Source organism: Phocoena sinus, chromosome 2 (assembly GCF_008692025.1).
Source record: "Phocoena sinus isolate mPhoSin1 chromosome 2, mPhoSin1.pri, whole genome shotgun sequence".
Taxonomy (NCBI): domain Eukaryota; kingdom Metazoa; phylum Chordata; class Mammalia; order Artiodactyla; family Phocoenidae; genus Phocoena; species Phocoena sinus.
Window position 1 is genome coordinate 76,107,649 of NC_045764.1, and position 27,952 is coordinate 76,135,600.

The 27,952-nt window shown below is 37.0% G+C and overlaps 1 protein-coding gene across 3 annotated transcripts in view; it reads left to right on the forward strand.

Moving 5' to 3' along the window:
• ADAM10 (ADAM metallopeptidase domain 10) overlaps positions 1–27,952 on the forward strand; it is a 118,887-nt gene that overhangs the window by 24,179 nt on the left and 66,756 nt on the right. For 2 of the 3 annotated variants that reach the window (XM_032622746.1, XM_032622747.1), the window contains exons 2-4: positions 12,336–12,486; positions 24,033–24,151; positions 26,099–26,257. In XM_032622746.1, coding sequence (XP_032478637.1) covers positions 12,336–12,486; positions 24,033–24,151; positions 26,099–26,257 — 429 coding nt within the window. The remainder of the gene's footprint in view (positions 1–12,335; positions 12,487–24,032; positions 24,152–26,098; positions 26,258–27,952) is intronic. The other variant, XM_032622748.1, reaches the window with a different exon arrangement.

Consider the following 27,952-nt stretch of genomic DNA (forward strand, 5'->3'; position numbering starts at 1 on the left):
ATAGAGATTTTTTTCCTTGTTACCTAAATCTCTTTAAAAGATAATTGTCTGTTTAAACCAAAACAATAACAATATATTATGGGCTTTATAAGAGACAAGTAAGTAAAGTATATGATGACAATAGTCTAAAGACCAGGAGGAAAGAAGTGAAAGTATAGTAATGTCAGGTTCTTATACCTGAAGTGTTATAATATCATTTGAAGGTAGTCTAAGTTAAAGATGTATACTTATAAGCCCTAAAGCAACCACTAAAATAACCAAACAGAGAGTTTTGCTAATAAGCTAGTGAAGAGGTAAAAACAGAATCATAAAAAACTAATTAGTCCCAATAAAGGAGAAGGGAGCAGAGAAAAGATGGGACAAACAGAAATAAATAGCAAGATGATAGACTTAAACCTAACCACATTAGTAACTACTTTAAATGTAAATGATCCAAACACTCCAATTAAAAGGCAGAGATTATCAGATTGGACAAAAAGGCAAGACCCAGCTCTATGCTGCCTACTGTGAACTCACATTAAGTACGTAGGCACAAAGAGATTAAAAATAAAAGGATGGAAAAGAGATATCATGCCAGTCAAAAAAAGAAAAAAAGGAGTGCTGTATTAATATCAGACAAAGTAGATTTTAGAACATAGAATATTACAAAGAATAAAGAAGATCATTTGATAATTGATAAAGGAGTGAATTAATCCAAAAGGCATAATACATAATAATCTTTGACATTTATGCGTGTAATAATAGAACTTCAACAATCAATTAAGCAGGGCTTCCCTCATGGCGCAGTGGTTGGGAATCCGCCTGCCAATGCAGGGGACACGGGTTTGATCCCTGGTCCGTGAAGATCCCACATGCTGTGGAGCAGCTAAGCCTGAGCACCCCAACTACTGAGCCTGAGCTCTAGAGCCCACGAGCCACAACTGAAGCCTGTGTGCCTAGAGCCCGTGCTCCGCAACAAGAGAAGCCATGACAATGAGAAGCCCATGCACTGCAGCGAAGAGTAGCCCCTGCTCACCACAACTAGAGAAAGCCCAGGTGCAGTAACGAAGACCCAATGCAGCCAAAAATAAATAAAATAAATAAATTTACAAAAAGAACAACAACAAAAAATCAATTAAGCAGAGAACTGCAAGGAGAAATAGAAAAAGTCATAATTACAGACAGAGATTTCAATACCTTTCTCTCAATTATAGAACAGGTAGATAGAAAATCATGAAGGGTATAGAAGACTTGAACAACACTGTTAGCCAGTTGACCTGGTTGACATTTATAAAACACTGTAGTCAATAAGTGCAGAGATTGACATTTCTAGAACACTCATCCATTAACAGCAGAATATACATTCTTTTCAAGTGTGCATGAAACATTGCAAGGATAGACCAAATTCTTGGTCATAAAATAAGTCTCAGTGTATTTAAAAGGATTGATGTCATACAAAGTATGTTCTCTGGGTATAGTAGAATTAAATTAGAAGTCAGTAACAGAAAGATAACTGAAAAATTCCCCATATTTAGAATCTAAATAACAGACTTCTAAATAGCACATGAATCATAGAAGAAATCAAAAAGGAAATTAGAAAGTATGTTGAACAGAATGAAAATGGTAACACAGCATAACAGAATCTGTGGGATGTTGCTAAAGCAGTATTAAGGGAACATTTATAGTACTAAATACCTGGATTAGAAAAGAAAAGTCTTAAATCAATGGTCTTTACTAAAAAAAGAAGAGTGATTAAACTCAAAGTAAGCAGAAGGAAAGAAAGAAAGATCAAAGTAAAAAAAAAATAGAAAGCAGAAAAATAAGGAAAATCAAAGGAATTACACGTTGGTTCTTGAGAAGATCAGTAAAATCAGTATATATCTAGCTATCCTGATCAGGACCAAAGAGTGAAGATACAGATTACGAATATCAGGAATGAGGGAGGTAACATCACTATAGTTTCAAAAGATATAAAAAACATAATGAGGGAATATTATGAACAGCTTTATCTCCATAACTTCAACACCTTAGGTAAAATGGACAAATTCTTACCAAAGGTCACTCAAGAAGTAGATAACCAGAATAGCTGTTTATATATCAAATTGATGTCATTAATAACCTTTCACAAAGAAAATTCCAGGCCAAGATGGCTTCACTGGTGAATTCTATCAAACATTTAAGGAGGAAATAATACCAATTCTACATACATTTGTCTAGAAAATTGAAGAAGTGGTAATACTTTCAAGGTCCTTTTTTTTATACTGATACCAAAACTTGACAAAGACAGTCCAAGAAAACTGCAGACCAGTGTCTCTCATGAACATAGATAACAGAAACTCTAAACAAAATTATAGCAAATTGAATCCAACAGTATTATAAAGCATAATATACTATATTCAAGTGGGATTTATATCAGTAATGCAAGGTTGGTTTAACATTAGAAAATGAACAATTTTTAAAAAATTGAAGTATAGTTGATTTGCAATGTTGTGTTAATTTCTGCTATACAGCAAAGTGATTCAGTTATATATATATATATATATATATATATATATATATATATATATATATACACACACACACACATATACATTCTTTTTTTATTCTTTTCCATTATGGTTTATCACAGGATATTGAATATAGTTCCCTGTGCTATACAGGAGGACCTTGTTGTTTATCTGTTCTCTGTGTAATAGTTTGCATCTGCTAACCCCAAACTCCCACTCCACCCCTCCTCCATTCCCACATGTGGCAACCACAAGTTTGTTCTCTATGTCTGTTCTGTTTTGCAGATAAGTTCATTTGTGTCATATTTTAGATTCCACATATAAGTGATACCATATGGTATTTACCTTTCTCTTGCTGACTTACTTCACTTAGTATGATATTCTCTAGTTCCATCCATGTTGCTCCAAATGGCATTATTTTGTTCTTTTTTTATGGCTGAGTTGTAGTCCGTTGTATATATGTACCACATCTTCTTTACCCATTCATTTGTTGATGAACATTTAGGTTGTTTCCATGTCTTGGCCATTGTGAATAGTGCTGCTATGAACATAGGGGGTGCATGTATCTTTTTTAAAAATTTTATTTAATTTATTTTTGGCTGCATTGGGTCTTCGTTGCTGCATGTGGGCTTTCTCTAGTTGCGGTGAGTGGGGGCTACTCTTCATTGCAGTGTATGGGCTTCTCATTGTGGTGGCTTATCTTGTTGTGGAGCACGGGCTCTAGGCACACGGACTCCAATAGTTGTAGCATGAGGGCTTGGTAGCTGTGGCTCACGGGCTGTAGAGTGCAGGCTCGGTAGTTGTGGAACATGGGCTTAGTTGCTCTGCAGCATGTGGGATCTTCCTGGACCAGGGCTTGAACCCGTGTCCCCTGCATTGGCAGGTGGATTCTTAACCACTGTGCCACCAGGGAAGCCTGCATGTATCATTTTGAAATATAGTTTTGTACAGATGTATACCCAGGAGTAAGATTGCTGGATCGTATGGTAACTCTATTTTTAGTTTTTTGAGGAACCTCCATACTGCTCTCCATGGTGGCTGCACCAAATTACATTCCTACCAATAGTGTAGGAGGGTTCCTTTTTCTCCACACCCTCTCCAGCATTTATTATTTGTAGACTTTTTAATGATGGCCATTCTGACTGGTGTGAGGTAGTACCTCATTGTAGTTTTGATTTGCACTTCTGTAATAATTAATGACGTTGAGCATCTTTTCATGTGTCTGTTGGCCATCTGTATGTCTTCTTTGGAGAAGTGTCTATTTAGTTCCTCTGCCCATGAAAATCAGTTAATTAATTTTCCATATTAATAAACTAAAAAGAAAGAACCATATAATCATCTCTTTAAAATTTTATTCACTTATTTATTTTTATTTTTATTTTTATTTTTTTAAACATCTTTATTGGGGTATAATTGCTTTACAATGGTGTGTTAGTTTCTGCTTTATAACAAAGTGAATCAGCTATACGTATACATATGTTCCCATATGTCTTCCCTCTTGCGTCTCCCTCCCTCCCACTCTCCCCATCCCACCCTTCCAGGCTGTCACAAAGCACCGAGCTAATATCCCTGTGCCTTGCGGCTGCTTCCCCCCAGCTATCTACCTTACTACGTTTGTTAGTGTGTATATGTCCATGACTCTCTCTCGCCCTGTCAAAACTCACCCTTCCCCCTCCCCATATCCTCAAGTCCGTTCTCCAGTAGGTCTGCGTCTTTATTCCTGTCTTACCCCTAGATTCTTCATGACATTTTTTCCCCTTAAATTCCATATATATGTGTTAGCATATGGTATTTGTCTTTTTCTTTCTGACTTACTTCACTCTGTATGACAGACTCTAGGTCTATCCATCTCATTACAAATAGCTCAATTTCATTTCTTTTTAAGGCTGAGTAATATTCCATTGTGTATATGTGCCACATCTTCTTTATCCATTCATCCAATGATGGGCGCTTAGGTTCTTTCCATCTCCGGGCTATTGTAAATAGAGCTGCAATGAACATCTTGGTACATGACTCTTTTTGAATTTTGGTTTTCTCAGGGTATATGCCCAGTAGTGGGATTGCTGGGTCATATGGTAATTCTATTTGTAGTTTTTTAAGGAACCTCCATACTGTTCTCCATAGTGGCTGAACCATTTCACATTCCCACCAGCAGTGCAAGAGTGTCCCCTTTTCTCCACACCCTCTCCAGCATTTATTGTTTCTAGATTTTTTGATGATGGCCATTCTGACTGGTGTGAGATGATATCTCATTGTAGTTTTGATTTGCATTTCTCTAATGATTAATGATGTTGAGCATTCTTTCATGTGTTTGTTGGCATTCTGTATATCTTCTTTGCAGAAATGTCTATTTAGGTCTTCTGCCCATTTTTGGATGGGGTTGTTTGTTTTTTTGTTATTGAGCTGCATGAGCTGCTTGTAAATTTTGGAGATTAATCCTTTGTCAGTTGCTTCATTTGCAAATGTTTTCTCCCATTCTGAGGGTTGTCTTTTGGTCTTGGTTATGGTTTCCTTTGCTGTGCAAAAGCTTTGAAGTTTCATTAGGTCCCATTTGTTTATTTTTGCTTTTATTTCCATTACTCTAGGAGGTGGGTCAGAAAGGATCTTGCTGTGATTTATGTCATAGAGTGTTCTTCCTATGTTTTCTTCTAAGAGTTTGATAGTTTCTGGCCTTACATTTAGGTCTTTAATCCATTTTGAGCTTATTTTTGTGTATGGTGTTAGGGAGTGATGTAATCTCATACTTTTACATGTACCTGTCCAGTTTTCCCAGCACCATTTATTGAAGAGGCTGTCCTTTCTCCACTGTACATTCCTGCCTCCTTTATCAAAGATAAGGTGTCCATATGTGCGTGGGTTTATCTCTGGGCTTTCTATCCTGTTCCACTGATCTATCTTTCTGTTTTTGTGCCAGTACCATACTGTCTTGATTACTGTTGCTTTGTAATATAGTCTGAAGTCAGGGAGCTTGATTCCTCCAGCTCCTTTTTTCGTTCTCAAGATTGCTTTGGCTATTCGGGGTCTTTTGTGTTTCCATACAAATTGCGAAATTTTTTGTTCTAGTTCTGTGAAAAATGCCAGTGGTAGTTTGATAGGGATTGCATTGAATCTGTAGATTGCTTTGGGTAGTAGAGTCATTTTCACAATGTTGATTCTTCCCATCCAAGAACATGGTATATCTCTCCATCTATTTGTATCATCTTTAATTTCTTTCATCAGTGTCTTATAATTTTCTGCATACAGGTCTTTCGTCTCCTTAGGTAGGTTTATTCCTAGATATTTTATTCTTTTTGTTGCAATGGTAAATGGGAGTGTTTTCTTGATTTCACTTTCAGATTTTTCATCATTAGTATATAGGAATGCCAGAGATTTCTGTGCATTAATTTTGTATCCTGCTACTTTACCAAATTCATTGATTAGCTCTAGTAGTTTTCTGGTAGCATCTTTAGGATTCTCTATGTATAGTATCATGTCATCTGCAAACAGTGACAGCTTTACTTCTTCTTTTCCGATGTGGATTCCTTTTATTTCCTTTTCTTCTCTGATTGCTGTGGCTAAAACTTCCAAAACTATGTTGAATAAGAGTGGTGAGAGTGGGCAACCTTGTCTTGTTCCTGATCTTAGTGGAAATGCTTTCAGTTTTTCACCATTGAGGATGATGTTTGCTGTGGGCTTGTCATATATGGCCTTTATTATCTTGAGGAAAGTTCCCTCTATGCCTACTTTCTGGAGGGTTTTTATCATAAATGGGTGTTGAATTTTGTCGAAAGCTTTCTCTGCATCTATTGAGATGATCATATGGTTTTTCTCCTTCAATTTGTTAATATGGTTTATCACATTGATAGATTTGCGTATATTGAAGAATCCTTGCATTCCTGGAATAAACCCCACTTGATCATGGTGTATGATCCTTTTAATGTGCTGTTGGATTCTGTTTGCTAGTATTTTGTTGAGGATTTTTGCATCTATGTTCATCAGTGATATTGGCCTGTAGTTTTCTTTCTTTGTGACATCCTTGTCTGGTTTTGGTATCAAGGTGATGGTGGCCTCGTAGAAGGAATTTGGGAGTGTTCCTCCCTCTGCTATATTTTGGAAGAGTTCGAGAAGGATAGGTGTTAGCTCTTCTCTAAACGTATGATAGAATTCACCTGTGAAGCCATCTGGTCCTGGGCTTTTGTTTGTTGGAAGATTTTTAATCACAGTTTCAATTTCAGTGCTTGTGATTGGTCTGTTCATATTTTCTATTTCTTCCTGATTCAGTCTTGGGAGGTTGTGCATTTCTAAGAATTTGTCCATTTCTTCCAGATTGTCCATTTTATTGGCATAGAGTTGCTTGTAGTAATCTCTCATGATTTTTTTTATTTCTGCAGTGTCAGTTGTTACTTCTCCTTTTTCATTTCTAATTCTATTGATTTGAGTCTTCTCCCTTTTTTTCTTGATGAGTCTGGCTAGCGGTTTATCTATTTTGTTTATCTTCTCAAAGAACCAGCTTTTAGTTTTATTGATCTTTGCTATCGTCTCCTTCATTTCTTTTTCATTTATTTCTGATCTGATTTTTATGATTTCTTTCCTTCTGCTAGCTTTGGGGTTTTTTTGTTCTTCTTTCTCTAATTGCTTGAGGTGCAAGGTTAGGTTGTTTATTCGAGATGTTTCCTGCTTCTTAAGGTGGGCCTGTATTGCTATAAACTTCCCCCTTAGAACTGCTTTTGCTGCATCCCATAGGTTTTGGGTCGTTGTGTCTCCATTGTCATTTGTTTCTAGGTATTTTTTTATTTCCTCTTTGATTTCTTCAGTGATCACTTCATTATTAAGTAGTGTATTGTTTGGCCTCCATGTGTTTGCATTTTTTACAGATCTTTTCCTGTAATTGATATCTAGTCTCATGGCATTGTGGTCAGAAAAGATACTTGATACAATTTCAGTTTTTTTTTTTTTTTTTTTGTGGTACGTGGGCCTCTCACTGTTGTGGCCCCTCCCGTTGCGGAGCACAGGCTCCGGACGCACAGGCTCAGCGGCCACGGCGCACGGGCCCAGCCGCTCCGCGGCACGTGGGATCCCCCCGGACCGGGGCACGAACCCATGTCCCCTGCATCGACAGGCGGACTCTCAACCACTGCGCCACCAGGGAAGCCCACAATTTCAGTTTTCTTAAATTTACCAAGGCTTGATTTGTGACCCAAGATATGATCTATCCTGGAGAATGTTCCATGAGCACTTGAGAAAAATGTGTATTCTGTTGTTTTTGGATGGAGTGTCCTATAAATATCAATTAAGTCCATCTTGTTTAATGTATCATTTAAAGCTTGTGTTTCCTTATTTATTTTCATTTTGGATGATCTGTCCATGGGTGAAAGTGGGGTATTAAAGTCCCCTACTATGAATGTGTTACTGTTGATCTCCCCTTTTATGGTTGTTAGTATTTGCCTTATGTATTGAGGTGCTCCTATGTTGGGTGCATAAATATTTACAATTGTTATATCTTCTTCTTGGATCGATCCCTTGATCATTATGTAGTGTCCTTCTTTGTCCCTTTTAATAGCCCTTATTTTAAAGTCTATTTTGTCTGATATGAGAATTGCTACTCCAGCTTTCTTTTGGTTTCCATTTGCATGGAATATCTTTTTCCATCCCCTTACTTTCAGTCTGTATGTGTCTCTAGGTCTGAAGTGGGTCTCTTGTAGACAGCATATATAAGGGTCTTGTTTTTGTATCCATTCAGCCAATCTGTGTCTTTTGGTGGGAGCATTTAGTCCATTTACATTTAAGGTAATTATCGATATGTATGTTCCTATTTCCATTTTCTATATTGTTTTGGGTTCGCTACTATAGGTCGTTTCCTTCTCTTGTGTTTCGTGTCTAGAGAAGTTCCTTTAGCATTTGTTGTAAAGCTGGTTTGGTGGTGCTGAACTCTCTCAGCTTTTGCTTGTCTGTAAAGGTTTTAATTTCTCCATCAAATGTGAATGAGATCCTTGCTGGGTAGAGTAGTCTTGGTTGCAGGCTTTTCTCCTTCATCACTTTCAGTATGTCCTGCCACTCCCTTCTGGCTTGTAGGGTTTCTGCTGAGAGATCAGCTGTTAACCTTATGGGGATTCCCTTGTGTGTTATTTGTTGTTTTTCCCTTGCTGCTTTTAATATGCTTTCTTTGTATTTAATTTTTGACAGTTTGATTAATATGTGTCTTGGTGTGTTTCTCCTTGTATTTATCCTGTATGGGACTCTCTGTGCTTCCTGGACTTGATTAACTATTTCCTTTCCCATATTAGGGAAGTTTTCAACTATAATCTCTTCAAATATTTTCTCAGTCCCTTTCTTTCTTTCTTCTTCTTCTGGAACCCCTATAATTCGAATGTTGGTGCGTTTCATGTTGTCCCAGAGGTCTCTGAGACTGTCCTCAGTTCTTTTCATTCTTTTTTCTTTATTCTGCTCTGCAGTAGTTATTTCCACTACTTTATCTTCCAGGTCACTTATCCGTTCTTCTGCCTCAGTTATTCTGCTATTGATCCTATCTAGAGTGGTTTTAATTTCATTTATTGCATTGTTCATCGTTGCCTGTTTCATCTTTAGTTCTTGTAGGTCCTTGTTAACTGTTTCTTGCATTTTGTCCATTCTACTTCCAAGATTTCGGATCATCCTTACTATCATTATTCTGAATTCTTTTTCAGGTAGATTGCCTATTTCCTCTTCATTTGTTAGGTCTGGTGGGTTTTTATCTTGCTCCTTCATGTGCTGTGTGTTTTTCTGTCTTCTCATTTTGCTTATCTTACTGTGTTTGGGGTCTCCTTTTTGCAGGCTGCACTTTCGTAGTTCCCGTTGTTTTTGATGTCTGTCTCCAGTGGCTAAGGTTGTTTCAGTGTGTTGTGTAGGCTTCCTGGTGGAGGGGACTAGTGCCTGTGTTGTGCTGGATGAGGCTGGATCTTGTCTCTCTAGTGGGCAGGTTCACGTCTGGTGGTGTGTTTTGGGGTGTCTGTGGCCTTATTATGATTTTAGGCAGCCTCTCTGCTAATGGGTGGGGTTGTGTTCCTGTTTTGCTAGTTGTTTGGCATAGGTTGTCCAGCACTGTGGCTTGCTGGTCGTTGAGTGAAGCTGGGTGCTGGTGTTAAGATGGAGGTCTCTGAGAGATTTCCACCGTTTAATATTATGTGGAGCTGGGAGGTCTCTTGTTGACCAGTGTCCTGAAGTTGGCTCTCCTACCTCAGAGGCAGAGCCCTGACTCCTGGCTGGAGCACCAAGAGCCTTTCATCCACACAGCTCAGAATAAAAGGGAGAAAAAGTAGAGAGAATTAGTAGAAGTATGAGTAAAGAAAGAAGGAAAGGAGGAAAGGAAGGAAGGAAGAAAGAAGCAAAGAAGGAAAGAAAGGAGGGAGGGAGGGAGGAAGGAAGGAAGGAGGGAAAGAAGGAAAAAAGACAGAAAGATGATACAGTAAAAATAAAATAAAGTATAATATAGTTATTGAATTAAAAAATATTTAGAAAAAAAAAAAAAAAGGGACGGATAGAACCTTAGGACAAATGTTGGAAGCAAAGCTATACAGAGAAAATCTTACACAGAAGCATACACATACACCTTCACAAAAAGAGGTAAAGGGGGAAAAATCATAAATCCTGCTCCCAGAGACCACCTCCTCAATTTGGGGTGATTCGTTGTCTAAAGGAGGGAAGGAAGGAAGGAAAGAAAGAAAGAACGAAGGTAAAGTATAATAAAGTTATTACAATTAAACTTAATTATTAAGAAAAAGAATTTTTAAAAAAAAAAAATCATGGACGGATAGAGCCCTAGGACAAATGGTGGAAGCAAGAGTATACAGACAAGATCTCACACAGAAGCATACACGTACACATTCACATAAAGAGGAAAAGGGAAAAGAATCATAGATCTCGCTCCTAAATTCCACCTCTTCAATTTGGGATCATTCCTTGTCTATTAAGGTATTCCACAGATGCAGGGTATATCAAGTTGATTGTGGAGCTTTAATCCGCTACTTCTGTGGCTGCTGGAAGAGATTTCCCTTTCTCTTCTTTGTTCTCACGGCTCACAGGAGCTCAGCTTTGGATTTGGCCCTGCCTCTGCGTGTAGGTCACTGGAGGGCATCTGTTTTTTCGCTCAGACAGGACGGGGTTAAAGGAGCCGCTGATTCGGGGCCTCCGGCTCACTCAGGCCGGGGGTTGGGGGATGGGGGAAGGAGGGGCACTGCGTGCGGGGCGGGCCTGCGGCGGCAGAGGCGGCGTGACGTTGCGGCAGAGGCCGGCGTGATGTTGCACCAGCCTGAGACCCGCCGTGCGTACTCCCGGGGAAGTTGTCCCTGGATCCCGGGAACCTGGCAGCGGCGGGCTGCACAGGCTCCGCGGAAGAGGGGTGTGGAGAGTGACCTGTGCTCGCACACAGGCCCCTTGGTGGCGGCAGCAGCAGCCTTAGCGTCTCCCGCCCGGCTCTGGGGTCCGCGCTTTTAGCCGCGCCTCGCGCCCGTCTCTGGGGTTTGCGCTTTCAGCCGCGGCTCGCGCCCGTCTCTGGGGTTCGCGTTTTTAGCCGCGTTTCGCGCCCGTCTCTGGGGTTCGCGCTTTTAGCCGCGGCTCGCGCCCGTCTCTGGAGATCCTTTAAGCAGCGCTCTTAAACCCCTCTCCTCGCGCACCAGGAAACAGAGGGAAGAAAAAGTCTCTTGCCTCTTTGGCAGGTGCAGGCTTTTCCCCGAACTCCCTCCCGGCTAGTCGTGGTGCACTAACCCCTTCAGGCTATGTTCAAGCCGCCAACCCCAGTCCTCTCCCTGAGCTCCGTCCAAAACCAAAACCCGAGCCTCAGCTCGCAGCCCCGCCCGCCCCGGCGGGTGAGCAGACAAGCCACTCGGGCTGGTGAGTGCTGGTCGGCACCGATCGTCTGTGCAGGAATCTCCCCGCTTTGCCCTCCGCACCCGTCGCTGTGCACTCCTCCGTGGTCCCGAAACTCCCCCCTCCGTCTCCCGCAGACTCCGCCCGCGGAGGGGCTTCCTAGTGTGTGGAAACTTTTCCTCCTTCACAGCTCCCTCCCACTGGTGCAGGTGCCGTCCTTATTCTTTTGTCTCTGTTTTTTCTTTTGCCCTACCCAGGTACGTGGGGAGTTTCTTGCCTTTTGGGAGGTCTGAGGTCTTCTGCCAGCCTTCAGTAGGAGTTCTGTAGGAGTTGTTCCACGTGTGGATGTATTTCTGGTGTATCCGTGGGGAGGAAGGCGATCTCCGCGTCTTACTCTTCCACCATCTTCCTTCAGAACCTATTCACTTATTTTTATTGCAGTATAGTTGATTTATAATGTTGTGTTAGTTTCAGGTGTACAGCAAAGTTATTCATTTATACATATTTTATATATGTGTATTTTTTCAGATTCTTTTCCCTTATAGGTATAATTCCCTGTGCTATACAGTAGGTCCTTGTTGGTTATCTATTATAATCATCTTAACAGGTGCAGAAAGAGTGGGTGACAAAAGTCAACACCTCTTCCTGATAGTTTTTATCAGCAAAGTATTAATAGAAGATAACTTTGTCAACCTGATAAAGGACATCCTAGACAAACCTATGGCTAACATCAAAACTTGTGTGTTTGGTTAAAATTCCCATTATAATACGTTTTTAGGGACTTCCCTGGCAGTCCAGTGGTTAAGACTCCATGCTTCCACTGCAGGGGGCACAGATTCGATCCCTGGTGGGGGAACTCATATCCTGCATGCCACATGGCATAGCCAAAAAAAAAAAAGTATATGAAAATAAAGTACTAGGATTAGTGAAACAGTTTCGTATTTATAGATATTTGAATAATCATGGAATCATATTAGAACTAGAATGGGCCACAAGATGACATTAATTTAAATTGTTTATTTTTTATAGGTCAGTATGGAAATCCTTTAAATAAATACATTAGACATTATGAAGGATTATCTTATGATGTGGATTCATTACACCAAAAACACCAGCGTGCCAAAAGAGCGGTTTCACATGAAGACCAGTTTTTACGTCTAGATTTCCATGCTCATGGAAGGTGAGTAAATTTATGCTGACTGTGTCTGAAGTTCCCATGTATTCAATCTATGTTAAGAGAAGAAATTTATACCCTTAATTTCCTTCTCTAATGGAAAGGTCCCCATTTGGAAATTCAGCCTACACTGAAATTTGGTGTATACATTAAAAAATGTTTTCTTTTAAAATGGATTGCCCTTTTTATGTTGTTAAGGAAACAGTCACATTTAAATGTTTTTAGGTTTATGAATCAGATCCTCTGTTGTATTATCAGAGGATGTGTCTTTAAAGAACAGTCTATGTTTGTGGTTCAGCTCATTTTATGTGTTTTATGGCCTATGTGTCTGTTCTCTGGTGCCGAGAGTGAAGATAGCTAGTTGTAGGCTCTTAAGTAAGTCATTTAATTTCTCATTAACTCAATTTTATCAGCTCTAAAATGACAACTTGTAGACAGATGACCTACTGTACTGCTTAATTCTCAGACAGAATTGTTAAGGAATAAAGAACAGGGAGCCAAGGGAGAGAGGTAAAAAAAAAAAAATCACATTTATTTAGTCCTGTTGTGTTCCAGGTACAGGATGCTTTATATGCATTTTCTTTTTTGATTTCTCTACACCCAAACAAGGTAAATCTTTTTATATCCAAGGAAACTAAGACTCACAGAAGTGAAATAACTTCTTTAAAGTTACGTAGTACAGATTTTACCTGGACCTGGCTGATTCAAGACCCCGTATTATTTTTTTCTTTGTCTGTTAGGAGTACTCAGATACAAAATCTTCAAGTATTCTTTGTCAGATTCTCTGCCTTGCCTGCTGTAATGAATAAGTCTATTCCTTTTGTACTTTTTCTACAGTTGTAACCCTGATTTATTATTCGCCTCCTAATAGGTTTCCCAGCTTCCATTCCATTTATCATTAAAGCTATACTATGTACTGCTACAAGATGACTCTTCCTTAAATGCTTCCTTTTTCATGTCAGCTTATTGCTCTAAAGTCTTCAATTAATGATTGTTAGCCAGATTTCTTAACTGGGCTTTCAAGATTCTTTGTAAATTAACTCAAGTCTATTCTAAACTTACTTTGTTCCACTTCCCCATATTGTGCCTGTTTCGTTCAGAATGAGCTTCTCATTGCTGAATATACCATGTACAGTTTGTTTCCTGTATTATTTATCTTAAATTCTGATCATCTTTTAATACACAATTCAAGTTCTACTTCTTTGAAGCTTTATTTACACCTTCCTCTGAACCTTTAAATTACTTACCTGTGCCTTTAGCATTGGTTCAGTATCTCTTCCTTTTCATGGGTGCATTTCTTGTTTATTTTTCTGTAACTGGTTTTTCTTCTTCACAGGCAGACACATGCTACTATTTAGTGTCTGCTATTTGCCCTTATAGACACTCAAGAAAGATTTTAATGGATGAAAAAAATCAGATAATAAGAACTGCTATGAAACAAAGTATTTTGCACATGGAAATAAATGCATTACTTAATTTCCATATTACAAAACAATGATCATTATAGAAAAAAGTACTTTCAAGTTATAAAATCTACTTTGTTTTGAAGGAAGAAAAAATTCATTTCAGGATCTGTTCTAGATAAAAATTTTAGTGATGGCAAATCATGTAAATTTTTATGACCCTTAACCTCAGAAAAAATTTTAATTACCCATTCTTTATTGGTACCATGAAATAATAAGCAATCATTAAGCCTTCCTAAGTTTTTAGTAACTATCTCAAAGTAAATTTAATGCTGTATTGCAAATATCGTGTGACTGCCAAAAGGAAAAGTTGAGATTCTAGCTGCCTTTAGTTTGGATACCACATTTCTATTACATCATTAGATTTTTATTAGCTCCATTACATAATTCATATTGAACATATGGCAAAACCAAATCCCTACCTCCTTTTGTTTTTTTTGGTACATGTGTGAGCGTAACTGAGAGAGAGTGTACAAGTACACGCTGTTATTTAGTTATTCTGATAGGAGCTGCAAAATGTGCGTAAGTCATTGTATAAGAAGAAAATGTGATATGGTGCTTTACAGATAAAATGCTGTAGATATTCAAAAGGAGGAGGACTTACTTCTAGCTGAGGCTCTCAGCAAAGGACCTGGACCCAGGAAATCTCATTCTGTGTATTAGTGATTATCTTAGGTACTTTTAACAGAAATCTGTTTAATTAACTATATACATATACTACATTTTCTAGAATAGATCTGAATTCAGGAATTTAATTTTGTTGTCTCAATTATTATACTTGTATATTCACACTGTCTCAGAGTTTGTGTCCTAAAACATGGTTATTGTAACTATCTTATAACATACCTTAGTTAAAAATGTGATTATCTCATAGTTTTATTTCTCCCTTTCCTTGAAATAGGCCTACAAAAATGACCTTGATAAATATAATTATAGATTTCTTGCTAAGTTTCTTCTCCTTCTCCACCATATACAAAATGTTGGTTTTGGGTACTAGCACAGCCTCTCTAGGGTGTGGGTATGTGTGTGTGTGTATGTGTCTTTCAGTATTAAAATCATTCTTTGTTCTGTTTGTTTTATGCCTAAGCACACGAACACAATTCTTTCAACCTGGCTTCCACGTTTCCTAAATAAGAAAGGGTGGATCACATCCCACGTTTACAAATATCAGTGTTAAATGAAGGAATGTCGAGATTCTTTAAGCCTAATGTCCATTCTTGAGAATTCCATGAAAAACCATTGCTCTTTTTTTTCCTTCCAGTTTTATTGAGATATAATTGACATATAGCACTGTACAAATTTAAGATGTATAGCATAATAATTTGACTCATATACATCATGAAGTTAACATTTTTTTTCTTGTGTGTATATGTATTTTTAAACATTTCCTTCATGTTTTGTTTTCCATTATATACTTTGGACAGTCAACTTTATTTTCTGGTCTTCTCACGACTTTGCTAACTTTACTGCCTTTCATAGATTTGCATTTGAGTAGGAAGCTACTTAGTAAAGAACTTGTGATTTTTATAGGAAGTATAATATATGTATTGAAACAGTTGTAAACTGGGTAGAGAAAGGAGTACTGTGGTGATTTGGAGCCTGAATGGTGTTCCCTTCTGACTTGGCATGCGTTATCTAGAGATTCTTTTGAGCCTTAGCTTCCGCATTAGTAAAACCTTGAAGTTTGGATGAGATAATGTTTAAGGCCTCTTCCTGCTTTAAAGTTCTACAAAATATATGAGTAACATTCAAGTAACTAAATTAAAAAGAACTCTCAAAACACTGTCTAGTCAGTAATAAACTTTTTTATGCTTCTGTGTTTAATTGTTTAGGTACATAATAAATCAGAAATTGTTTCCATCTAATATGTGATTTGTATATAGTGTAGAAGATACCAAAATTTTATCTAAGTACAGTACGATGTTTTGGAGTTTTCTTTTTTCTGATTTTGATAAGATAGTTATTCCTATAGCCTTAACTGTACATTTACGAACTGTTCATAATAAATGGTCAGATAATTTGATTTGAAGTTTCTTTGCAGTTTGAGACTCAAGTTCTCCCTGCCTCTGAAATGTGAGGGTATCAAGGATGTGGCCCAGGTAACCTGTAAAAGGCATAAGTATTCTCTTTGGGTCCTGACTGGAGCTGGGTTAGTCAGGAAGTGTCTTGGACTTTATCTTTGACATATCATGAGTAGCGTAGCAGAAACCCAGGATGCTTTTAACTCCATAGACAAACCAGCACACTTTAAGACACAGCAGTGAGAATCTAGGGAGCACAGATAGATGCCAGCTCATAAAGAAGAGCAACAGAATAAATTAGAATTGTGTGAAAATGCTATTGTTATGGATATGGAAAAAAATAAAAAACAATACTGACCTGACACTGAAATCTGTTCCAACAAGATTTGAGCAAGTTTGAGCAAAATTTCCTAAGGGAAAATGGTATTTATTTGTACCTGTTTTATGTCAAGTACAGTGCCCTTTAGCATATACTTTTGTTTAAGTATATTTCATACCACTCTTTGTCTCAGCAGTGGATTTTCTAGGATATGCAGTTTTTAGTTATTGCCTGATTGCCTGATTCCTCGTTAAACACAGAAATTAAAAGCCTAACAAATATGTTTTTTAAAACTCTGAAGGCTACACTGGCTATTTGAATTACTTACTGAAATAAGAAATAGCAACTGAGTTGTGTTCACGTTAATTCTGTGTTGAAGAAGTTAAATTGAGAGCTGATGATGGCTCTGAGCTTAGCTTCTTTGATAAGATTTTAACATGAAATATCATTTTTATTTTTCATGTTTTTAAGCACTAACTAGGGTTTATGTAGAAGAGAGGGAATGAGTTTTAAAAAACTGAGCTTCCTCCTGTTTTGAAAAAGGAATGGAAATAAGAGTGTAAACGTATTTTTCTTTTGTTTTTTAATTTAATTTATTTAATTAATTTATTTTTGGCTGCCTTGTGTCTTCGTTGCTGCACGCGGGCTTTCTCTAGTTGCGGCAAGCGGGGGCTACTCTTTGTTGTGGTGCACTGGCGTCTCATTGTGGTGACTTCTCTTTGTTGCGGAGCTCGGGCTCTAGGCACGCCGGCTTCAGTAGTTGTGGCACGTCAGCTCAGTAGTTTTGGCTCACGGGCTCAGTAGTTGTGGCGCATGGGCTTAGTTGCTCCACGGCATATGGGATCTTCCCAGACCAGGGGTTGAACCTGTGTCCCCTGCATTGGCAGGCAGATTCTTAACCACTGCGCCACTAGGGAAGTCCCTGCTTCTCCTTACACAGGATAAATTTACTTATTTTTGCTTGAGTTTTAGTTTCATTTTTATCTTCTTTGGGAGCTCTTGAGGAATCTCGTATATGTATTTTTGCTTATTTGGGGTAATCTGTCTACCTCAGGGCCATCAGTAAAGCCTGGAACTGTGTTTTTCAAACTGTAGAACCCTAGAATTTCTTTGGAGGTTGCCTCAGGTTCTTCCCAATGGGCCGCAGGTGGGCTGACTCTGCCCTTTCCCCTTCTACCAACCTGTTCTATTTTATCCTTTTTTTTTGGAGGAGGCGGATAGTGGCTTCTTTAAGATAATTTGAAAAAGGACTTTGCTGTTTCAAAAAGTATACTAGTGGAAGTAAACTAGATATTTGACTCATAGTAATATTTGCTGTTAATACTGGCAACTTGTCTTACAAAACTAGTTTGAATGGAGAGTCTGTCAAGCATCTTTATTAAGAAGAAGGTGAATGTTACAAGGAAAAGAATACCTAGAAATGTCAGGGATGGCTATTAAGTGCTGTTTTATTTCTATGAATCACTACCCAGGTCTACCATAAACCTGTTCCATTTAGACTCAGTAGACCTGTCTGGGACTGCTGGATTACAGACATACTTGGAAGCAAGGTTTTTGCTCTCAGGTTTCTTCCCCCTGTTACCAAGGTACTTGATTAGTCGAGGCTTTTTGTCCTAATATGACTTCAGTTCAAGGGATGAACCTTTAACTATTGCTGTTTTCTTCTGAGAGTCAGGGCCATATTATCTTTAGCCTAAATAACTATCATATGGGAAAAGGCAACTTCTTTTCACTTTATATTCTTACTGTTCTAATATATAGAATGGTACCTCTTTAATATAGAAGGTATATGATCAGCCAAAAACTTAAAGAATCATATCCTAGCATAATTTATTTTGTTGTTCTGTACCACAGGTGGTTCTGGTACCTCTGTTTGTTTGTTTAGTTTAGATTTAGAGTGCTTTTCTCAAGCCTTAGAGGGGAAAACCAACTATTATTACCACATGGTACAACTGCATTTTCAAAGCACTGAGGCCAGAGATTTGGAATCTGTTTCGTGTATTTTTTCAAATTGCTGTCATTTGTTAGTTGATTTTGCCCTCCTATAATTTTACTCTATTCTTTATAACTTTACTATATGGCACTGAGTAAAGAATTAAAATAGAACTACTATAATCAAGATGAGAGACAAAATACTATTGATTCATAGAATCAACATAGTGATTAAATCTTAACAGTACGAAAATATTCCCAGTGCAAATGATGTTCCTTATACAGAGCATCTTCCTCCTCAGAGGAAATCTAAAGTTTATCTTTGATGACAGTATACTATATTATAACAATAAAAATAAAGAGGGCTTCCCTGGTGGTGCAGTGGTTGAGAATCTGCCTGCCAATGCAGGGCCACAGGTTCGAGCCCTGGTCTGGGAAGATCCCACATGCCGCAGAGCAACTGGGCCCGTGAGCCACAACTACTGAGCCTGTGCGTCTGGAGCCTGTGCTCCGCAACAAGAGAGGCTGTGATAGTGAGAGGCCCACGCACTGCAATGAAGAGTGGCCCCTGCTTGCCACAACTAGAGAAAGCCCTCGCACAGAAACAAAGACCCAACACAGCCAAAAAAAAAAAAAAAAAAATATATATATATATATATGTATATATACACACATATAAAAAAAGAGAACTAAACTTACTGAAAGAAACATAGTAAAACGGGATTAATAATCAAAGGGAACTTCTTATGGTGGTGTTGTAAAGTAGAATTTTCAGTGAAATTCAAATAAGGTTATATTTTCACTTCTGTATCTTACTTGCATTTGTTCAAATTTTAAAAGGTGACTTGGTGAAGACTGATAATATTACATACATTAAGACTGCTACAACACTCAGCATATATTAGCTTGACTGCTTCCGGCACATGCTTGAGAGGCATTCGTGGTATGATTGAAAGCAAGATGCAGCAACCAAATACTAGAGTTCTAGTCCTAATTCTAGTCTTGTGACCTGAGTCATACCCTTTGATAAAAATATTCATTGTGCTTCCTTAGCAATGTTACTGTGAGGACGGGATGCAGTAATATGTGTGAAAGTGCTCTGAAAACTGTAAACCTATATAAATTTAAGAAGAATGTTATAATCTCATCATTATCATCACAATACTACTATCTCAACCAGTTCTCTAGGGGCTTTTACCGCTAGGAAGGGTATCTCTGCCTGCACAATTTTATTTTATACCCTAGCTTTTGGGAATACAATGATTTTTTAAAAAAATGTTTATTTATTTATTTGGTTGCGCTGGGTCTTAGTTGTGGCTCGTGGGCTCCTTAGTTGCAGCTCACCAGCGCCTTAATTGGTGCACGTGGGCTCCTTTAGTTGCAGCAGGTGGGCTCCTTAGTTGCGGCATGCAGGCTCCTTAGTTGTGGCATGTGAACTCTTAGTTGCGGCATGCATGTGGGATGTAGTTCCCTGACCAGGGATCAAACCTGGCCCCCTGCAATGGGAGTGTGGAGTCTTAACCACTGTGCCACCAGGTAAGTCCCAGTACAATGATTTTTAAAAATTTATTTATTTTTATGGTGGAAAAATATCATGTAACTTACTATTTTAATCATTTTTAAGTGTACAATTCAGTGGCATTAGGTACATTCAAAGTGTTGTCTAACTGTCACTGTGATTCATTTTTAGAGCTTTTTGATTATACCAAGCAGAAACAATAACTTCCAATTCTGCCCTCCTACCAGCCCTTGGTAACCTGTGTTCTACCTTCTATCCCTAGGAATTTGCCTATTCTAGGTCCTGCATAACTAGAGTCATATAATATGTGGCCTTTTGCGTCTGGCTCCTTTCACTTAGCATAATGTTTCTAATGTTCATCTGTGTTGTAGTGTATCCAAATTTCATTCCTTTTTAAGGCTGAATAATCCATTGTATGTATATACCACTCATATGTACATCTTTTTTTTTTTTTTGGCCGCACTATGCGGCTTATGGGACCTTAGTTCCCCGACCGGGGATTGAACCTGGGCCCTTGGCCGTGAAAGCGTGGAGCCCTAACCACTGGACCACCAGAGAATTCCCCATACATATATCTTGAAATTCATATGTTGATGAATATTAGAATTTTTTCTGTCTTTTGGCTATTATGAATAATGCTGCCACACACACTGGTGTACAAGTATCTGAGTCCCTGATTTCCATTCCTTTGGGTGTATACATAGAAGTAGAATTGCTGGATCATATGATAATTCTGTTTAACTTTTTGAGGAACCACCAAACTTTTCCCAAAATACAGTGATTTTTATAAGGCAGTGTTCACTGTAGTTTTTCTGACCTTTGGACCAAAAGTTTAAGCAATTAAAGAATCAGGTTGGGACTTCCCTGGTTGTGCAGTGGTTAAGAGTCCTCCTGCCAGTGCAGGGGACATTGGTTTGAGCCCTGGTCTGGGAAGATCCCACATGCTGCGGAGCAAGTAAGCCCGTGTGCCACACTACTGAGCCTGTGCTCTAGAGCCCGCGAGCCACAACAACTGAGCCCGTGAGCCACGACTATTGAAGCCCGTGCGCCTAGAGCCCGTGCTCTGCAACAAGAGAAGCCACTGCAATGAGAAGCCCGCGCACCGCAACAAGGAGTAGCCGCCACTCACTGCAACTAGAGAAAGCCCACGCACAGCAACGAAGATCCAATGCAGCCAAAAAATAAATAAATAAAATGAAAAGAATCAGGTTATATTTTCAGGTGATTTTTTGTTCAAGGCTTGTTGAGAAATTGGGAAGGTAGGATGTGTTCATCAGCTAATTATTATTATTATTTTATAATGTGTTGTCTGACAGGACTATTGCAAAGAATTTGCAATTTATATAAATATTAAAATAGTGTAAAGATATGAACTATCAAACAGATGGTAGTGGAATTAAAATTAGAGAACTGGAATCCAATGACTTAGTTAATGGAATAATATACCCAGCTTCTGATTATTCATTTGTAGTTGATCTGTTTCATGGATTGTGACAGAGTTTAATTCAGTCTGGCTTCTTCTACCATTTACCTGCCTTCCAGGCTCACCCTTGTTCCATTCCTTCTTTGTTTATATAGGTTTCAGAGGCACATTAATTTTGATATTAATAGAGCAGTGCATCTTGGGGGTATGATGTAAATTTAATTTTTTGTTTTATTATCTATGTTGCTTCTTGACTGTGCATAATTGAAAACTGATTTTATATGTGGTTTCAATCCAATTTAAATCAATAGTGAGAATAATGTTTTGTATATATGAGATGATTTTCTTATGAAATCAATATCAAGATTAGAAGGGGCCTACTTCAAGTGTTCTTAAATTCTCTCTGTTACAACATCCCTCTAGGATTGCTATCTACATAGACACGTAAAGTGATATAAAACTATTGTTTTGAGTAGGGATTGCAGCATAGATTGTTCTCATATTGAACTTAAATGTCCTTTCTGAAGCTTTTACCATTTGGTGGGAGGGAAATATAGAGTACTAACGCTGCTGCTTATAATAATTTTAAGGTAAAACAGTTTTGCTGAATAATAAATCCTGAATGACAAACAAATTAAGCCCTTGGATTTTTACTGTTTAGTCTGTTTAACAAAGATGCTCTTTTAGAGGTGGTATTTATATAGTAAATTAAAAGTGTATATAATGATAAATTAATGATTTTCCAAAATGTGATCCTTTAAAAAATAATGTGTGTATTTATACTCACATTTATGATCAAGAATTTCATGTCTGTTAGTTGGTTAAAAGGAATTTTATGAAAAGGATATACAATAAGAATTCAGGAAAGATTCCTGTTTGTTGAGGATTGTCTTTTTTTGACTTTGTGGAGTTCCCATTTAGAAGATGTGTTTGGCTTTGTTGATTACTTGCTGCAGTAGATTGGAACGTTAAGGTTCTAAGGATGTCTTTCCTAGCCTACAGTCCTTGCCACAGTAGTTGGGAAGCCCTAGGAGTTTTTTGGTGAGAGGTTTAGGCAAGTGGAAATGAATTCAGCTGCAAAATAAAAGGTTGCCAATACAGGAAATTAAGGGAAAAAGATAAAATAGTGTTCAGAAAGGGTGACACTATGAAGGTAATGGTTATTATACCCAACTGTTGACCCCTATTTACTTGAAAAATGATTTGATTTTTTTCTTTAAAATCAACATTATTGAAGTATAATTTACATAAAATATATTCATTTCAAGTGTATAGTTTAAGTTTTGACAAATGTATACACTTGTGAACCACCATTCAAATCAAGGTGTAGAACATTTCCATCAGAGCAAAAAATTCCTTCATTCCCTTTTGCTCTTAGTCTCTCCATCCCAGGCAACTACTAATCTGCTTTCTGTCACTAGAGATAGATTTTGCCTATTCTAGAATTACATATATATGGAATTATATATACTGTGTGCATTCTTTTGTGTTTTATAAAAGTACCTATTTTTAGTAGTTTGATGATTTTATTGCTGAATAGTTTGCTACTGTATGAATAAGCCACAACCTTTTTCTCTCTTTACTTGCTGATAGACATTTAGGTTATTTCCAGGTTTTGGCTATTATGAATAAAGCTGCTTTGGACATTTGTGTCCAATTGTTTGTGTGGACATATATTTTATATTTTCATTTCTCTTGGTATAGAATTGTGGGTCATAGGGTTTTTGTATGTTTACCTTTATAAGAAACAGCCAGTTTTCCAAAGTGATTGTACCATTTTTTACCTCCGCCAGCAATGTGTCAGAGTTCAAATTATTCCACATCCTACTAACATTTGGGGGTTGGCTAATTAAAGACTTTGGTTCATATTCACTGAGTAGAAGTTGTGTTATATGCAGACCTTTATGGCAGTTATAAAGGAGACTTGATATAGTTTTTAAAGTTAGGTAGTGATAGCTACTTTACTACCCTTTACATCTCCTTTGTGCCAGGTACTGTGTTAATGACTTTACATACGTTATAATCTCTAATCCTTAAAATTGTTCCAGAAAATAGAATGTGTTATCTTCATTTAATGGACAGGAATCCTGGGCTAGCAAGGATTTACTAGGCTTAAGATTTTGATTCTGAGTTTGATTCTAAAACCCTAGATTTCTTTATTTAATTTTATTTCAGTATATTGGTCTTTCCTTTTCCTTTATAGAGGACAGTTAGAATGAGTATAATTTCAGCTAATATCATGGTCCTTTGGGTTTGGGATCTCCAAATTGAACTGAGAAAGGTCTAAAAAGAATTAGAAGAAGATGCCCCAGGGAAAAATAAAGGAGTTGTGAAGTTTTCTGTGTATGTGTGTCTGTCTTTCTGTATGTGTGTGTCTGTGTGCGAAAGAAAGAGCACGCATACTTGCTTGTCTGAAAAGAGATGTTAAGTATCTAATTAGATGGCACTTCCTTATGTATTCTCTTATCTGAGTTGTGAATTATAGGGGAAAATGGAAAAGCTGTGGAATTACTAGAGAGGGGAGACAAGTAGTGGTGAATTAACAGTAATTGGGTCAAGAAGCTTGCTTTTATCTTCAAGTAACTTAGTTGCTGTTGGAATGATCTTGTTTCACCATGTGAGAATCAGTCTGTAGGCATTTATTTTTTTAATATATCCCTAGATGATTACTGTTTAATTGTATGTGAGTTGTATCACAGTGTTAGCTTGAATTTTAGAGCAGAATTTTTATAAGAAAATCTTAGCCAGTTATTTCCCAAATAGACAAATTGTGTGAAACAATCCACATTTTGCAGCTTTTTTTTAATTTAAAAAATAATTGTTTAAATTTGGATCCTTTTAATTTCATTTTTTTCCTTTCCTACCCTGTTTGCAGACATTTCAACCTACGAATGAAGAGGGACACTTCCCTTTTCAGTGATGAATTTAGGGTGGAAACATCAAATACGGTACTTGATTATGATACCTCGCATATTTACACTGGACATATTTATGGTAAGTTGAACCTTAAAAGAACCGTGTTTAATTTTTTTCTATACAAGGAAATATATGCATTTTGAAGTATAGGCAAATATTTCAGAAAGATGGGGTAAATCCTGGGGAGATTTGAGTGTACTGTGAAGAGCAATGGGCTTTGAAGAATGAAGTAATTCTTCGATCAACCTTTACATATATGTTTAGTATTGAATTATGCAGCGTCTGACTTCTGAAAGGTATGAAGTTTTGACTCTCATTACCTCCAAACTGTTAGGTTTTTAAAAAAATTTTAATGATTTATATAATTTTCTGATCTTCCAAGCAAGGAATTAACAGTAACTTAACTATGTTTTATAACGAACTGTAAAGATTATCTTAATAGCCAAAAATAATGTGACAAAGTCATTCATAGGAAAATCCTCCCAGGGCCTTCCTTCCTCTGGATCTATTTGCTTTTTGTTCACAATTCTAATGAATTTCTCTTACTACAACGGATTTAAAAAGGTATCAGGGAGATGGGGGCACACTTATTAGCCCAATAGAAAATTACATCTGTCAGCTTAGTAGTGTAGGGAGAACAGAACAATTGATGGAAGTCGTAAAAAAGTTAAAAAAGCAAAGTCTTCTGTAGGTATTAGGGGCAAAATATCATTGAGTTATAACTGTACGTTAATAAATACTCAAGATGATCCTATTTATTAAGAGTTATTAAAGTTAACTGAAAGTTAAATTTTATTTCTACATATTAGAGAGATTTCCATTCAAAATCCTGACTTGAAAAATGCTTTGAGAAAGGTTTCTTATTTTTTTTTATGATGATTGGTAAATGAGACATTTCTGTACTTAAAATTTCTTATTTGTAGATCAAGCATAGTTAAAAAATTAAAAGTTTTTTGTATTCTTATAATTCTTTAATGGAAAAGGAAAGTGTTTTTCCATAGGTCGAGATTTCTAATGTTAGATTATAGTTTTCTGTTATTTTCTTGATCATTTATCTTGCTGGGCAAGTAACTTAGTAGTCTCCTAGTACCCCCCCCCCTTTTTTTGGTAGGTGATAGTCAAAAAGCCTACAAGACTAAATGAGTTTGCAGATAAACATCATATCATTTAAAATACAAATGTCTTGGACTTAGCTTCAGTCTATGATTAACTTAAAGTCAACTAATTACTGTTAATCTACAACTTAGAAATTGCAGAAAGCCTGATTTTTGTTTTAATGAGAAATTTTTGAATGGCAAATTTAACTTTTAAAGCCCTCGCCTAACTACCCACCTCTTCTTATCATTTGATGTTTGGTACTCAGCTTTTCTTTATGACTGTATTAAAAAACAAAACTGCCTTTTTTCTTATAATTTTCTTTCCCTAAAGAAGTATAATTGATGGGATACTATCATGAACCTTTTTCCAATATCTCAGAAAGAATTGTTGGCATATTTTGTTCAAATTGCTTCTGAAATATTTAATACTGTCTTATTTTTTAAATGTATTTGTAAAACCTACTGGTGGTAAGGAAGCTAAAAGGTTCGTGCAGAATATATTAGGTGGGAAAGGAACTTTTTTTCTTATGGCAATTAGAGTAGAATTTCAAAAGATACTTTAATATCTTTATTTTGAAAGTGTATATTTTATCAGTGTATCTGCTTGCCTCTAAGTTTATTTAAGTCATTTTTTTGAATGACTATTGCATGCATGCCAGGCACTGTGCTAGGTTCTGGGAATTTGATAGTCAGCAAGACAGATGTTCCATTTTTCATTGCTGTTACTATATATATACTGTATATATTTTAACTAAGTTCCAGTTGTTGTTCACATTCAGGTTGATACGTTTCATGTGAAAATTAATTTCCCCGGTAAATTTGTATTTAGTTTTTTTTCTCCATACATAAGAATGGCTTTATGAAGGAGAATGAATTTAACATTCATGTGCAAATCAAATTTTTAAGAGTTTGTGGCTTTCATTAATAGGTGAAGAAGGAAGTTTTAGCCATGGGTCTGTTGTTGATGGAAGATTTGAAGGATTCATTCAGACTCGTGGTGGCACATTTTATGTTGAGCCAGCAGAGAGATATATTAAAGACCGCACTCTGCCATTTCACTCTGTCATTTATCATGAAGATGATATTAGTAAGTACTTAAATTTTGCAAAGAGTATATAAATAGTTAAAACTATGTGGAGACAAATGAAACCTGAGCTGTTTTCTTTCCTAAGCTGTTAAACAGGCTAGAAAATAGTTTCACAACTAAAATCTCAATTAAAGAATAGATCTATATCGTTGAGACAATATCATTGTCAGTCTGTGCCGGTACTACTTCGTTGATATGCTACAACCAATTCTATTTGAACTATGAGTCAACCAACTCCGATTGAACTGGAAATTCTATATTGTGATATCATCCAGTCATTTAATGCTATAACACCTTTGTGTGTGTGGCCTACTGAAGCATCATCTTATGTAAATTTCAGTGTGGATATTTGCATAGTATTTAAAGAATATTTTAGATATTTTTGTAATTTCTAAGCCTTTTGAGTATTTCTTTTTGGAATCTTGAAATGACTTCCCCTTGGTAAGACTTCAGATTTATCTTTATGGATTTTGTTCTCGACCGTGGTCTTTATGTGATGGTAATTTGTTGGGAGTGTTCTTTTTCTGTGTTTTAAGAATAGAAAATGTATTTAGACTTCCCCTTTTCATTCTACCATTGTCTGTATATCCATAGTCATTTAATCACGAGAATGCTGTAATGAAATGACCCAGAAATGCATTCCTCTAATTCACAGGCCTCTTGAATACTCATATTTTATTTTTGACTGTAGTAAGAGTAGTCTATCAATTTTTGCCTATTTTCCTTATTTGGCAGCTTCCAGGCTTCATTTTCCTTTCTACATATAGAAATTTGTTGTCAGTAATTTCGTTCTCACCCCAGGTAATGTACTGGAAAGTGTTAACCATGTCGACTTCTTGCTTTATCAGCTCTGACCGTTTCTGTACTTAAGTCTGTCCGACTTGCTTGTCATCTCTAATGCTCGATTACTATAGAAAATAGCATAATTGTTCTAGATAGAATACATTTATGATTTTGGCTACTTGTTAAATCATAAATTCGTTAATGCTACTTGTGTACATTTTTGCTCATCCCTATTTGATTCCTTTTCCAATTTCCCCTCCTGGTATTTTAGACTCTCCTCAAGCTCCAAGCTACAGTCTTTCTTCACAAGCTAGAGTATGAATTCCTTTGCCTTCCTTTCTTTCTGCCAGTAGAATTATCATCTACTTCATTTGTATGTTACTTTGTAATTTTCTGAGTAATTTAATCATTTTGCAGGTTTACCTCCTCTATCAGGGTGTGTAAGTTCTCCAACTGCAGTTTCTGTTTCTTTTGCTCCTTTAACATTTGAGATATCATTTATCTCTGCAGCAGTTTCTTCACTGATACTTAATAAAGTCCTGCAACATTTTCCCTATAATGTTTTCTCAAAATCAAGCAAGACCTTTGGGAAAGAAAGGAGAGGAAGAAATGATTGACAGATTTTGAACTGATGATTTCCTTCCCGTGATACTGTAATCAAACTTTTTCCTTCACTTTGTATGTCTTATAAGTATCTTCAACTGTGTTTATTCTGCCTTTTATGATTTCTGTTGTTTTGTCTTCTCTCCCGTTTCCTTTCTTCTCTTATCTACTTGTATGTAGTTTAAGAATGTTCTGCTCTTTTTTCATACTTCTGTTTCTTCCTCATCATATAATTGCATTTCTTTCACTTTGCATCTTATAGTAATTTTCAAAAATCTCCCTTTATTTCAGCCTTTTCTTTTTCCCCAA